The following is a 16,392-nucleotide window of genomic DNA, read 5'->3' as shown; positions in this document are numbered from 1 at the left end:
ATCACTTATGTCAACATAACTTTTTCCATACTTCTTATAGATGATAATGAGTCTGTGCCTTCATTTCCGACAGCTACGGATTGGAGTGGTTAAATTTAAAACTGGTGATATTTCTCTCAAACCATGTGGATGACACCCCAAAAATGATGGGAAAAAAAACATTAAGGAAGTACACAGTATGGTACTGGGTGATGGGTGATTAAAGGTGAGTGAAACTGCTAATGTCATAGGTATATCAAAAGAAAGAGTATTGCACATTTGACACGAAAATTTAAGTATTGCAAAGCTTTGTGCCACATACGCATTGCATTTGGTGAATTCTGACCAAAAGAAAATTGATTTCTTAACAATGTTAGAATTCTACTAAACTGGACCCAACCTGTTATATATCCCAGTTTTTTACTGTGGGTGAGACATTAGTCTACCACTTCACGACTTAGACGAATGACAATAAAGGCAGTTAGTGAAAATCTACACCCTTGCAGCAAACGAGAAGCCCATATCACCAGCCATAAAGACTAAGGCCAGTCTTTCCTGGGATTCAAAAAAGATTTTTCTTAATGATCAACTTGCAAAGAGTGAAACAATAACTAGTATTTACTAAAAATGTCCTCTGGACTAAATGGATGCAAAAGCATGTGAGAAGATGCCTGGATTGTAAAAGTGACGAAAATGATCACATCAATGCACTTGCCAACTAATGCCTTTTGGCAGTGGAAAAAACTGAAAGATTTTCAGAGTGAATTATTGGCAACCTCCATCTTCAGCCTACTCCCCAGCTAAAAGAAATTTGAGGCTAAGAAACATTTTGAAATTAATGATGAACTTAGGGCAGCCCTTTTAGAAAATCTCATTTAACTGATGGAATTTACTAACTGGGAAAACACTGGACAGACTGGGCTGACTTGAAAGGTGACTAAGTTGAAGTCTTTTTCTGCCTGGCCATGAAATCTCTCTCTTTGCATTAATATGTTGTTTTATTAACAGCAACTGTGAATTGAGAGACCCCCACAGAACCATCATACCTTATCAAAATTGTATTTGACTCCTTTCTCAACACTGCCATAGAGTCAACTGTAACTGAAACCATGACTTACAACCAGGTCATTTGCATATGCTACCCAATCTTCAGGCAAATTTCTCCCACCAAAAGCATCAGGATTTACTCGTTTTTGGAAACAAAATGAAAAAACAATTCAACTGCCCATACATTTTCCACCAACATAAACTGCAAAGAATCCACTAAGAGCCAGAAGCAGGGTATGCATTCAACCAGGATGTGATGGACTGTCTGTAAAGCTTTGCAACAATAATATGGATGGTGTGGCTTATTATACAAGATAAAACTATGAGTTAATCTGGTATGACTGATATGGGGGGGTGGGGGGGAGGGGAGAACATGCAATAGTGGCTTTCTTCCCGTAAGAACAGAAAGAGGAGGAACATGTAGCCATAGCCTTCTTGATAGTGTAGAGTTTATTACAGAGGATAGTAGCCCACCAAATGATGTTTCATCTCGGAGTGAGTGGGGTTTTTCTTTGCGTCAAAAGATCTGCACCTGGCATCACCCAAGCGAATGTTAGGTGAGTAATTGCATCTCTAGCCAAACTTTCAGTCAGTTTATTCTCCGAGTAACTCATATGACTTAGGACCAAAAGACCAATGAACAGGTAGTATGACTCATGTCAGAGAGCAGATATCACAGGGTGACAAGAGTAACATTGATCAATAGCTAGAGACTGCCCAATTGGTCACTACAAATTAAAAAATGGTTGAGGGAGAACTGTTTAATAAAATGTAGGGTTCTGTTAATAGCCATCACTTAAGTCATAAAAATGCTGTACATCTTAGGAAGTGAGTGTTGTTACTGACCAGCTAGCAACGTAAAAAGCATATCCCATTCTGTCCACTGTTTCAGTGTCTCAGTTAATGTAAATGAAGACACACCTTGACATTCCTGAAGAACTGAGAGGAATAGACCCTGAAAGTCCATGAGGGCATCTGAAACTTTAGATTGGTCCTAATTCATGGTCTGGGTGCTAAACAAGGAAGAATGCACAGGAATCCATGAGGGAGCAGAGTCTATGGAGGGCGGGTGGAGGTGCCTGCAGAGGGTCTTGAAACACATGTCAACTGGTAAACCACCCAAGAACGTCATGTTCAAGATCCCTTGTACGAAAGAAAAGGATGTTACACTGCATGATTACAAAATTGTCATGTGATGACTGTGTGAGCAAGGGACTGAAAAGATAATATCACCACACCAGCAAGGAGCCTGTCTACAGGACTCGTCTAGAAAGTGCCTGTGGCCTGTCTTAATAATGATGTACTGGGTCCAATAATTTCAAGGATGAATAAACCTGGCGGCTATAATAAAGCTAGGATGAGACCACAGCCTGGTAAATACAGAGTAGGGTACCATGATCCAAACCCCAAGAGGCATGGACAAGGAAGCAAATAGTGTTAAGCTTTCGAATTCAGATAATCTTAAACTCACAAATATGGGTCAACCATGTTAGTTTTTAATGAAAGAGGAGTCCCAAAGTTTAAGGCTGTGGGACATTGTCCAAGCAACAGCTGTCCAAACACAGTTCTGGGTCAGGATACATGACTACAGAAATGTACAACTCACATTTCCACAGGAGAACATTGGAAGCCATGGGAAAGGGTTCAAAAGCATAATCCCTATGAATAGCTCCCTAAAGTTGGAGTTCAGGCAAAGCTACAAACTTGGAGCTATACAAAATGCAAAAGTAGTCAACATGCAGCGCAGTGATAACTACTGTTCTGAAAGAGGTCGCTAACCCATTGATAGTAATGAGGAAGAGAGTAACAATCAGCACAGAATGCTGAGGGATGCTTTTCTCTTGGATTTGTGGGGAGCTAAGCAAAGTAGCAACTCAGATCTGAAACAACTGTGGGGATAAAAACTGATGATAAAAAACCAGTTGTGAGCCTTGAAAGTCCCAGTCACAGAGGGTAAGCAAAACGAGATGACACCAAGTGGTGTCACACTCCATATGAGTGTTTTTTTTCACTGCACTATGATGCTAATGTATAGAGAATGCTGTTCTTCAGAAACAAAATTTACAAAGATCCCTCTGTGCCGAGAACCCAACATAATCACCAGATTCGCACCCTTTCAAGTAATGTGCATAGCACATTAGTGATGCTAACTGGTCAATAGCTATCGACTGACATTGGATTTGTTCCCGGTTTAAGGATTAGGATAATTACACTGCCTCTCCATTGTGAAGGAAAACATCTTCTGGTCAAATATGATTGAAGGCTCTGAGTAGATAGAGTCTATCAATCACATTCAGAGGTTTGACTAGCCAATTATGAATCAGATCCAGGCCTGGGGTCCTAACATGAGTCAAGAGCCTCAAGCAGTTCCCAGTCAGTGAAAATTTCATTATATAATTCAGACTTGGGAGGGCTTAAGGATAAGAGGATATCTTCAACTTGTCTTTTATGCAGTTGAAAGGTGGAGAGATAAGAAGAGGATGGCAAAATTGATGCAACATATTCAGCAAGAACTGACACACCTGTACAAATAGCACCACACAGGAGAAGACCCGGAACAGTTGCTGATCTTCAGAAGGCCAGTAGACTATGGGGCTGGGCCCTCGCCTGGGATAAAGAGGCACTCCCAGAACATCATCAGAGGTAGAACATAATTTCACATCAGTTGTGGCCTCTTTTAAACTAACATCTTTGAATTTTCAAGGGATACAGAAAAATAACACAATCTACATCATGTGCCTTCTGACTAAGAGTCAGGTGTGTTTTGAAAACTTGCTTGGTTACATAGAGTGAAGTATGGGACTAGGAAATACACCCAGTAAACAATAAATGGATGGATGTATGACTATTAATTTGCTTAAATGGCTTCATCTGCAGCAGCTGTAAAATGATTATTATTTCCTCTCCCTCCCCCCTCCACACACCGCATATTAAAAAAAAACTTTTTTTTCCTTTAGTGGCAAAATATTCATAGTGGTTAGGAGCACTATTTGTTCCTTATTACACTTTCTGATGATGATGATCGCATTTAGTTTTCTTGCAAGGCTGAGTTACAGCCAATTTTCACTGCACCCATTCACTACTTTCATTTCTTCTGCACTTTTAAAAACACACTCTTTTGTATTCTGCAAGTGGATTCCTTGTACATTTCACTTTCTAGTTTCAAAACAATATACTACTCATAACCTGCAAAAGTCTTCTGTGACTTTTCACTCAAAGATATTTCAGAAGTTGTGAGTAATACAATGATATGAAACAAGACAGCTAAATATGCGCGCACACACATGCACGGACGCACACGCATACACACACAATCTGCATACAGATTATGCTTCTTTACAGGAAGAAAGGGAAAGAAAATGAAGATTGTCTAATTCACTCCTTTCTGTACAAGAGTTGAGATTAAATTGGAAATAGTCGAGGTGATTTTTATTCCCAGTATTACATGTATGCATATTGCTATTAAATGATAATGGGCAGAGACAAGATTTAAAACAAAAACCTACACAGGCAGTTTTCATAAAGACACCCACTTGTTTGTGTAACTACAGTGGAACGTACTCTACTGAGTCCCTCTAAAAAAAATCCTGACGGTCCATGTGATGACTGGATGACAGGACTGAGGAGGAGCAAGTTCAAGTACTTTATTGGCAAACATATTTGGTTTTTATTTTAGTGGCTGTATTAAATGAAGCACAGGGTTACAGAAAAAAGGGAAGGAAGATTAGGGTATAATGTTCCATTGATAATGAGGTCATCGGATGTGGAGCAAAATTCTCAGTATTTGCTTTAAGCATTCTAGGGAAATGGTAGAAAACCTAAACCTAAATCCAGATGCCCAGATAGGGAGTTGAACACAAGTCCGCACTGTCTTACCACTGCATAAGCTCACTCTATAAGAGTTGCTGTAGTGATTTCTAAGAAGTATAAGGGACTTGCCAAAGTTGTTTGTGCCTACTGCTTATGTGTTCATCATCATGTCCAATAAAGTTGCTCTTATGAGAACTGTCAGTCCACTGATTAGTTATCATTGTAATAAGGTTGCCCAAAGTTCATCATCAAGAGCATTCATGTAGAGTCATCTCTGATGTAATTCTTCATCGAAAGGAACAGACAGCACTGACATTTTCCCGGTACCACTGTGAAATGTTTTAGCAATGGAGTGTCATGATGGCAGTTTTTGCGTCACTTGTCTCTAACAGTGAATAAATCAAAATAAAATTCTTGGCACATTTCATACCAGAAATTGTTATTCTGTCACCACACAGCTTTGCAATATAGTGTTGTGTAACCTAGTACTGCATACAGAGTTGTACTATTACAACACGAGTCACACCTTTCAACATGATTTAATTGAAAATGCCATAGGTATTTTTGCATTTTCATTAGTATCAGTATATGCTACTTAGAGAGCTACCTATGAGGAAGAGGATTGGGATATAATATACTGACAATGATCTCATAAGAGAGAGAGAGAGAGAGAGAGAGAGAGAGAGAGAGAGAGAGAGAGAGAGAGAGCACCATGTGGATTGATCCAGATATCATTTTTGAAGGACAAGTCTTTTTTAGTACCCAGCAGCGTGTCTGTAGTACTGAGAGTGTTGTTGCTCAGTTTTTTTATGTGTAAAAACTATTACTGAATATTTAACTGTTGCATTATGTGAGAAAGATGTTAGTACAGACAGACGTGAATAATTGTTGATGTATTATAACACCTAACTCAAAAGAGAGGTAACAAAAATCAGTATTCAGTCAGTCACAAAAAACCTTGTGACTTAAATAAAATTCATATATTACTGAGTAGAATGGGTACATGAGCTGAAATGGCATTTAAGATTTTGCTATACATATTATTTTTTGTTCTAAACACTACTAATCATTTTCTTTATTCCCTTAGAACTCTGAGTACTCTGTCAACATTTGAGATATGTCTCAGACATACTACAATGTTTTTCTTTTGGGTCGCTGTCAAGGGAACAATATTCGTAAAATCACACTAAACACACAGATTATCATTTCTCTACAATTACATAAAACCACCAGCCTTTTAATCTGACTAAAATCAAGATATAGTTTGACTGCACGCAGGTGTAGTTTACTTCATATGTTGACTCAGTTTTCCAGACAGATTGAAAGGAGGATAATGGAGATGTGCATTGAGAATAATAGTGTTTGTGGTCCTGGAGTCACCAGAGGGTGTCCATAGTGTGTGCAGTGATAGTCTACAGATATATGGAGAAACAATGAAAATTTATTTTTATGCCGAAAGTTATCTGTTCCATAAACCACACACATCGCTGAGGTGGGGTAGCTTGTGTGCCTCAACGATACAGACAGCCGTATCATTGGTGCAATCACAATGCAGGGGCATATATGTGGAGAGGTGAGACAAATATGGTTCCTGAAGAGGGCAGTTTGGATGATTGACTGTTCTGGCCGTGCAACATCAGTCAATATGGCCTTGCTTTGCTGGTACTGCAAATGACTGATAGAAAGGGTAATCTACAGCCATTATTTCTCCAGAGGGCATGCAGCTCTACTGTATGGTTAAATGACGATGGCATCCTTCTGGGTAAAATATTCCATGTTTGGACCTTCAGGTGGGGCCTACTCAGGATGATTTCCTAAAAAAGAACTGGCATTCTATGGACTAGAGAGTGCAATTGGGTCAGCATGTTAGAAAATTTAAAAATGGAAATGGATACATTGAAGTCAGATATAGAAAGGATTAGTGAATTTCAATGGCATGATGAAGAGGACTTTTGGTCAAGGCAGTAAAAGGTAATCAACACAAAATCAAATAGGGGTAATGGAGGAGTAGGTCTAATAATTAATGAGAAAATAGGATAAGCTACTATAAATAGCACAATGAACGCATTATTGATGCCAAGAGAGACACAAAGCCAACGTCCACTACAAAAGGATGATAAGCTAATGCTAACTAGCATCATAGAAGAAGAGATTGAAAGAATGTAAGATGAGATAAAAGAAATTATTCATGTAGTTAAAGGAGAGAAAAATTATAATGTGATGAGTTACTGGAATTTGGTAATAGGGAGAGGAAGAGAAGGAAAAATACTGTAGCAGGAGAATATGAACTAGAGGAAAGGAACGAAAGAGGAAACTGCAGGTAGAATTTTGCACTGAATATAATTTAATCATCAGGGGCAAATGTGGAATCTGACTATAATTTACTGGTTATGAACTGTAGATTAAAATTGAAGAATTTGCTAAAACATAGGAAATCAAGGGGATGGGACATGGATAAGCTGAAAGAATCACAGCTTAAGGAGAGTTTCAAAGCAAGCATCATGCAGTGATTGGCACATGGGAAAGGAATACAGTAGAAGACAAATGGGTAGCATTGTGAGACAACATAGCAAAGGCAGCAGATGATCAAATAGGTAAAAAGGCAAGACCTAGAAGAAATCACAGAAGATATTGAATTTAGTCAATGAAAGGAGAAAATATAAAAATATAGTGAAGGAAGCAGGAAAAAGGGAACACACACATCTAAAAATTGAGACTGGCAGAAAGTGTAAAATGGTTAAGCAGAAGTGGCTAAAGGACAAATTTAAGTGTACAGAAGCACATATAACTAGGGGAAAGATAGATACTGTCTACAGAAAACTTAAAGATGCCTTTGGAGAACAGAGAAGCAGCTATACAATTATCAAGAGCTCAGATAGAAAATCAGAACCAAGCAAAGAAAGGAAAGCTGAAAGGTGGAAGGAATATACAGAGGGGTAATACACAGGAAATTAACTTGAAGGCAATTATACTGGAAATGAAAAATGAAGTAAATGAAGAGAAGATGGGAGATTTACTACTGCAAGAAGAATTTGACAGAGCATTGAAAGGCCAAAGCCGAAGCAGGATCCCTGGAGTAGATGACATTCCCTGAGAACTGCTGATATACTTGGGAGAGCCAGCCATGAGAGTGTAACCATCCCAATTCCAAAGAAGGCAGATATGAATATTACCCAACTGTTGTTGTAGTTGTGATCTTCAGTCCTGAGACTGGTTTGATGCAGCTCTCCTTGCTACTCTATCCTGTGCAAGCTTCTTCATCTCCCAGTACCTACTGCAGCCTACATCCTTCTGAATCTGCTTAGTGTATTCATCTCTTGGTCTCCCTCTACGATTTTTACCCTCCATGCTGCCCTCCAGTACTAAATTGGTGATCCCTCAATGTCTCAGAACATGTCCTACCAACCGATCCCTTCTTCTAGTCAAGTTGTGCCACAAACTCCTCTTCTCCCCAATTCTGTTCAATACCTCCTCATTAGTTATGTGATCTACCCATCTAATCTTCAGCATTCTTCTGTAGCACCACATTTCGAAAGCTTCTATTCTCTTCTTGTCTAAACTATTTATCGTCCACGTTTCACTTCCATACATGGCTACACTCCATACAAATACTTTCAGAAACGACTTCCTGACACTTAAATCTATACTAGATGTTAACAAATTTCTCTTCTTCAGAAACGTTTTCCTTACCATTGCCAGTCTACATTTTATATCTTCTCTACTTTGACCATCATCAGTAATTTTGCTCCCCAAATAGCAAAACTCATCTACTACTTTAAGTGTCTCATTTCGTAATCTAATTCCCTCAGCATCACCCGACGTAATTCAACTACATTCCATTATCCTCGTTTTGCTTTTGTTGATGTTCATCTTATACCCTCCTTTCAAGACACTGTCCATTCCGTTCAACTGCTCTTCCAAGTCCTTTGCTGTATCTGACAGAATCACAATGTCATCGGCGAACTCCAAAGTTTTTATTTCTTCTCCACGGATTTTAATTCCTACTCCGAACTTTTCTTTTGTTTCCTTTACTGCTTGCTCAAAATACAGATTGAATAGCAACGGGGAGAGGCTACAACCCTATCTCACTCCCTCCCAACCACTGCTTCCCTTTCGTGTCCCTTGACTCTTATAACTGCCATCTGCTTTCTGTACAAATTGTAAATAGCCTTTCGCTCCCTGTATTTTACCCCTGCCACCTTCAGAATTTGAAGGAGAGTATTCCAGTCAACATTGTCAAAAGCTGTCTCCAAGTCTACAAATGATAGAAACGTAAGTTTGCCTTTCCTTAATCTTTTTTCTAAGATAAGTCGTAGGGTCAGTATTGCCTCACGTGTTCCAACATTTCTACGGAATCCAAACTGATCTTCGTGAGGTTGGCTTCTACCAGTTTTTCCATTCGTCTGCAAAGAATTAGCATTAGTATTTTGCAGCCGTGACTTATTAAACTGATAGATCGGTAATTTTCACATCTGTCAACTCCTGCTTTCTTTGGGATTGGAATTATTACATTCTTCTTGAGGTCTGAGGGAATTTCGCCTGTCTCATACATCTTGCTCACCAGATGGTAGAGCATTGTCAGGACTGGCTCTCCCAAGGCTGTCAGTAGTTGTAATGGAATGTTGTCTACTCTCGGGGACTTGTTTTGACTTAGGTCTTTCAGTGCTCTGTCAAACTCGCAGTATCATATCTCCCATTTCATCTTCATCTACCTCCTCTTCCATTTCCATAATATTGTCCTCAAGAACATTGCCCCTGTATAGACCCTCTATATACTCCTTCCACCTTTCTGCATTCCCTTCTTTGCTTAGAACTGGGTTTCCATCTGAGCTCTTGATATTCATGCAAGTGGTTCTCTTTTCTCCAAAGGTCTCTTTAATTTTCCTGTAGGCAGTATCTATCTTACCCCTCATGAGATAAGCCTCTACATCCTTGCATTTGTCCTCTGGCCATCTCTGCTTAGCCATTTTGCACTTCCTGTCGATCTCATTTTTGAGATGTTTGTATTCCTTTTTGCCTGCTTTACTTACTGCATTTTTGTATTTTCTCCTTTCATCAATTAAATTCAATATTTCTTCTGTTACCCAAGGATTTCTACTAGCCCTCGTCTTTTTACCTACTTGATCCTCTGCTGCCCTCACTATTTCGTTCCTCAAAGCTGCCAATTCTTCTCCTACTGTATTTCTTTCCCCCATTCCTATCAATTGTTTCCTTATGCTCTCACTGAAACTCTGTACAACCTCTGGTTCTTTCAGTTTATCCAGGCCCCATCTCCTTAAATTCCCACCTTTTGCAGTTTCTTCAGTTTTGATCTACAGTTCATAACCAATAGATTGTGGTCGGAGTCCACATCTGCCCCTGGAAATGTCTTACAATTTAAAATCTGGTTCCTAAATCTCTATCTTACCATTATATAATCTATCTGAAACCTTCTAGTATCTCCAGGGTTCTTCCATGTATACAACCTTCTTTCATGATTCTTGAACCAAGTGTTAGCTATGATTAAGTTATGCTCTGTGCAAAATTCTACCAGGCGGCTTCCTCTTTCATTTGTCTCCCTTCACTACCTGAATAATTTCTTTTATCTCATCATACATTTCATCAATTTCTTCATCATCTGCAGAGCTAGTTGGCATATAAACGTGTACTACTGTAGTAGCTGTGGGCTTCGTGTCTATCTTGGCCACAATCATGCGTTCACTATGCTGTTTGTAGTAGCTTACCCGCACTCCTATTTTTTTATTCATTATTAAACCTACTCCTGCATTACCCCTATTTGATTTTGTATTTATAATCTTGTATTCATCTGACCAAAAGTCTTGTTCCTCCTGCCACCGAACTTAACTAATTCCCACTATATCTAACTTTAACCTATCCATTTAACTTTTTAAGTTTTCTAACCTACCTGCCCGATTAAGGGATCGGGCATTCCACACTCCGATCTGTAGAATGCCAGTTTTCTTTCTCCTGATAACGACATCCTCTTGAGTAGTCCCCGCCCAGAGATCCGAATGGGGGACTATTTTACCTCCAGAATGTCTTACCCAAGAGGATGCCATTATTATTCAATCATACGGTAAAGCTGCATGCCCTCGGGAAAAATTACAACTGTAGTTTCCCCTTGCTTTCAGCTGTTCGCAGTACCACAACAGCAAGGCCGTTTTGATTAGTGTTACAGGGCCAGATCAGTCAATCATCCAGACTGTTGCCCCTGCAACTACTGAAAAGGCTGCTGCCCCTCTTCAGGAACCACACGTTTTGTCTGGCCTCTCAACAGATACCCCTCCGTTGTGGTTGCACCTATGGTACGGCTATCTGTGTTGCCACCAACGGCGATGTCCATGGTTCATCAGTTTAATAAATAATGGTTGCAAAATAATGACACAAACTATTTACAGCAGAATGGAAAAACTGCTAGAAGCTAACCTCGGAGAAGATCAGTTTGGTTTCTGGAGAAATGCTGGGGCATACAAGGCAATATTGACTCTACAACTTATCTGAGAATACAGGTTAAAGAAATTCAAACTTATCTCCATATGTTTTGTAAAATTAGAGAAAGCTTTTGGCAATGGTGACTGAGGTACCTATTTGGGAATAAAAAATCTCATGATGGATGAAGTAGAGAGGATATAAATGTAGACTGGCAATGAGAATAAAATCGTTTCTGAAGATGAGAAATTTGTTAACACCAAATACAAATTTAAGTGTTAGGAAGTCTTTTCTGAAGGCATTTGTCTGTAATGTAGCCTTGTATCAAGGTGAGACGTGGACAATGAACAGTTCACACAAGAAGAGAATAGAATCTTTTGAAGTGTGGTTCTATAGAAGAATGATTAATACTGGTACAATAAGCAGGTTCAAACGGATGCAGGTTGCAGTAGTTATTCAGAGATGTTAAGGCTTGCACAAAATATCATAGTGTGGAGAGCTGCATCAAACCAGTCTTTGGACTGAAGACCAAAACAATGTAAGTTATCTTGTTCAAACTGCATGTTAACAAAAAAACCATTGTACAATAGGTACCAACAGAACGAAGCAGTGAAGCTGTTAACACACGAACCTCCTATTCAGGAGGATGGAGATGACTCTGTCCGACTATACTGATTTAGCTTTTCCTAAATCATTTCAGGCGAATTCTGAGACAGTTCCTTCAGCAAGGCTACGGCCAACCACCTTTCCTTCCTTCATAAAAACATTGTTACCTATTCTATGAATCTGTATATTTTAACTCCCTTATTTTCATTGTATTATGACGACAAATGCAATACAATTATCAGATGAACCCTGGATGGATGAATAAATAAATAAAACATGTCTCCAATACAAACTTTCTAACCTAAGAGCTGAAAGGCTCCCTACCAGTACAACACTTTTAGTACATACAAGAATTCTTCACAGTACTTTTGGAGCCTTTATCTGCATTGTGTTGCTTATCAGAACATTCTTCAGACAGTGCTTTCAAACGTGTATATTTCTCTGTATTTAAGTAAACGTTTGTTGTGGAAACAGATGTTTATCCAGTCTGAGTGGATATATTTGTAAGAATGACAAAGAATAGGAAAAGGTCCATGCAATGTCTAAAGACTGTTGAGAGACCAGCAGTGCTATGTGCTTATTGTGTGAATGTGCATAACCCATTAAAGAGTATGGGGGAAATGCAAGTTAGTAAGACAATCATTCAAAAGTCCAAAACGAGCAATAAGGATAAAGAGAGGCTTTATCAACAAGGTACTGGGCTGGAATATTTTATAGAATTTAAAGTATGACTCCTGTACGATTACGAACAAACAATCACACACAAATGTGTGTGTTACCTGAAATTTCAGAGAGAATTTCCAGTTTTCAACAGCCACATCCCTAATTATGGAACTAGAAATAGGAATGATTTTAAAGGTGAAGTACATAGCAAGGCCCAACTATCAAAAGAGAATGCTATATCAGACTGAACTAATATTCACATGAAGTAGACTTCTTTTGTCACTCCTCTATATTTTTATTGTTTCAGTGCAATTAGGTACCCAGCAAACTTTTGATATGATCCCTGCAAAGAGTGGTACCGATGATTTAACTTAAGTGTGTAAGATGGGTGCAGAGTACAAAATGATGAAAGTAAGAGTAAACATTAACATTATCATTACTATTATCACGGTAAATCGTGCAACTCTGCAGGCCCAACAGCTACCCTCCCCCCCCCCCCCTGCCCCCTCAAAAAAAAAAAAAAAAACAAAAACACCACCTATTCACTAACTTCAGCATGAAAGGATTCAGACTGAAAAAAAGAAGGAAATTTTGTGACAGAGCAATCAATGGATGATTAATGCATGTCACAAACAACAAAGGACACATGACAGAAATCAGCTACTACAAAATATTTCCAGTCACTGTCATTCGCAACAACAAACCTAAGGGAAGCCTTTCTCTGTTATGGTGCTTACTAAGAAGGTATCCTATGTACAAATCAGTTTCAATGAGTATCCATTACTGCATGTAACAACAGATCTGACTACATAAATACCGTATATTTCCGTTTGAGCTTCTGAATTTAGAATTATATTTGTCTGCAGTTTCTAATTTTCAACTTCTTTGCATGTCAGATTTCAATCATTTATCTGGAAGATATGCAAATTGCCTAGAACTTAACATGTTACACAGTGCCACATTAGCCCAATGTGTGGCCCCTGCTGACATCAAGCAGGCCTAATACATTTCTGTGAAAGTACAGAAGTAAAGTTAAAGGAATACATGTCATTCTACAACATCAACGATGCTATTTCATTTCATTGCATTAGATGATGATATAACTTGCATAACAGAACTTTCAAGTGCATAAAAAAACCGTACAAAGTTACCCTATCACATAAACACAAACTCTAAGAAAATGAGTACCAGTATCTCAAAAAGTTCTTTTTCTAGCTTTCAGCCTAGTGAAGTCCTCTATCACATCTTGGAAATCAAGAGAACTGGTCACCTCCTGCTCAAATGATAACAAGGCAAGAGTGGAAATGTGTTGCTCTTGCATTGTAGCACACAATTTGTTCTTGATAATAGTTAGTATGAAGATACACACTGAGCCTCACAATTCATGACTTAGCAATCATTACATGTGGAAAAACATCACCAAGCTCATTTTCAAAGACTAATTCATGTAATTCAAGCAGTCAAATGTTGGCAGCCTGTTCTTTGATGAAACACTTCAAATACTCACGAAAATGAAGAATTTCAGAATGAAAACTGTCTTCAATAAGATCACCTCAACATTTTTCACAAAGTTTTGACATTTCCGTTACGAGTTATCTAGCTTCTTGCTTCACTAGAAAATATTAAACACAAGTCTAATGCACTATGTTCAATCTTATATTTTTAAAACTGATTTACGCAAATTCATTAAGACGAAGGATGTAACAAAGAAATTTGTTTAAGATTTTATTTTATGATGATGACTGCATCTTGTATGATTTTTTTTTTTTTTTTTGGACAGTTAGCTGAGATTTTGATTGGAGTGGAACCCTCCGCCCTCTCTCTGCCCACCTGGAGGCCTGAGTCTACAGCCCTTCTAAGCCCCCCCACACCCCCTTTAATATCTGTCCTTAGCACATTTAACATAAAAAGTATGAGACATCACAGATAACTTCAAGCATATATACAAAAATGTACATCATTCAGTTTCTGTGGACATGGATAGGACATTAAACTGACCTGTGGCCTTCTCAATGGGTTCATCTCACCATACACCTTAGTGACTTAGGGAAGTACATAGTGCAGTGCATTTACAGTGCATGTAGCAATATGGATATCAGTCTACATGTATGTTGTGTGGCATAACTGACAAACATTATGCTTGCACGTTTCCTATCAAAACAAATTACATTTAGTACTTCATATCAACAATTAAATCATTCAGCAGTGCCACAATATGCAAATATGCATTTATAGCTGACAGCAATAAAATGTGTAGTTAATGAATTTCTTTAGAAAAATGTTATTTTTGGGGTATTGTGAGAGCCAATATGGGAGCATTCAAATCTCACACACTAAGTTCACTTTACACTGAGTAAATTTACTCATTAGACAGTTACACAACATATGCTTTACATTATCCTATCAGCATTCACTTGGAACTAGGGGATGAAAATTAGGAGAACGTAACCCAGGATGGTCAAACAAGGATTAGAGTAACATACTTCCCTTCACTCTACCAGTTATCTACTTGGCATATTACAGAATTACTCTACTTGCACACACAACACATACTTCTTCCAACAATAATAGAGTATATGGAGTACTGGTATCTGAAGAACTGAAACAACTCAACGTCTCTTTTTCTCATTAATAAAATATGGTCTGAGGCAAGCACATCGCGGAGTAGTAAACTTTCCAGTACAACAGAAGTTTTTTTTTTCCCCCCCAGCAGCACCACATGATATTGCTTTACTTCATATACCTAATTACGTCTATTAGCAGTTTCATACACAGCAATTGTAGACGTTATTTCTTTCATATTATCCTGTAAATTATGTCATGCTGTTGTCAATGTTCGTAAAAATTAAGCTGGTGCTGCCACATCTAAACAAGACTACTGTTTATGATTTATAAATTGAAAATGTACTCACCTGACAAGTCGTGCTGTCAGTGACGCCACACACTATGCGCTGAATGCCTTCCACCCAAACTTTTAGTTCCATCCTCCCTTATTCCCAAACAAAACAAAAAAATAGTGCCCCCCTCGGGCTACATACATTCGCTTGAGCGCAATATCCTGGGCTCATCTTCATTACTACTACCCTGCCACAGCAAAATTGCTAGCCACTAGTACAACGCCTTCATGTTATGTGTAACTGTGTCGATAAACAATCACAGAACGCAGAACTTAGTTACATCAGGCACTTGGGCATTTAAATAGAACACACGATACAGATTGTAAATAAAAAATAAAATCCACTTATTCTTGATGCACAGCCATATTACACATATTTGCTTTAAACTGTCGACGCCATAGCTACACACAACTATTCAACGCTCAGCAAGATGTTGTCCTCACTTCCACTGCCCTCAAACCAAAACAATGTTCATCAATAGTGATACAACGCCTGAACAGAGTCTCTTTCAGTCCCTTAAGCTCATTGGTTCTCCCAGGCTTTGTGTAGTGTACTAGAGATGGGAAAACTGAAACACGTAACTGTTTCGAAACAAATGAAACAGTACAATGTAATGTTTCGATAGGCTGTTTCGAAACAGTGAAACAATTCGTGTTTTGTAATCTAATAAACCTACACATTTTATCATCTTGAATGTCTACTGTGTAGGTATGTCCATATAAACACAAATGAGGTGCGAGAGCGCTAATCATATCGCAGAAAGTATGAAACTATCAATTAGGTGTCTTGGCAGTTTCGTATTTCATGTAGCAAATGCGCTGCTTTCGTGTCGTGTGACTTTCATACTTTTCAATTGGCTGAGAACAGCCATAGCTGAAGACAGAAGAACCACCACGAACGGAACTGGAGGTTTGGAGCGAACTGCAGAAACAACGGATATGGTACTGGGATTCCCACATTC

The 16,392-nt window shown here is 38.6% G+C and overlaps 1 protein-coding gene across 4 annotated transcripts in view; it reads right to left on the bottom strand.

The window, feature by feature from the left end:
* Window positions 1-15,914, bottom strand: part of LOC124555026 (ras association domain-containing protein 8) — a 94,292-nt gene extending 78,378 nt beyond the window's left edge. For 3 of the 4 annotated variants that reach the window (XR_006968508.1, XM_047128781.1, XM_047128782.1), the window contains exon 1: window positions 15,447-15,914. Coding sequence is in view for 3 of the 4 variants with exons in the window: in XM_047128781.1 (XP_046984737.1) it covers window positions 15,447-15,518 (72 nt within the window). In the remaining variant the exon portion in view is untranslated. The remainder of the gene's footprint in view (window positions 1-15,446) is intronic. The other variant, XM_047128780.1, reaches the window with a different exon arrangement.
* Window positions 15,915-16,392: the final 478 nt, after the last annotated feature.

This window comes from Schistocerca americana, chromosome X, assembly GCF_021461395.2.
Source record: "Schistocerca americana isolate TAMUIC-IGC-003095 chromosome X, iqSchAmer2.1, whole genome shotgun sequence".
Taxonomy (NCBI): domain Eukaryota; kingdom Metazoa; phylum Arthropoda; class Insecta; order Orthoptera; family Acrididae; genus Schistocerca; species Schistocerca americana.
The sequence above is the reverse complement of the archived record's forward strand: the minus strand, read 5'-3'. Positions and strand labels throughout refer to the sequence as shown.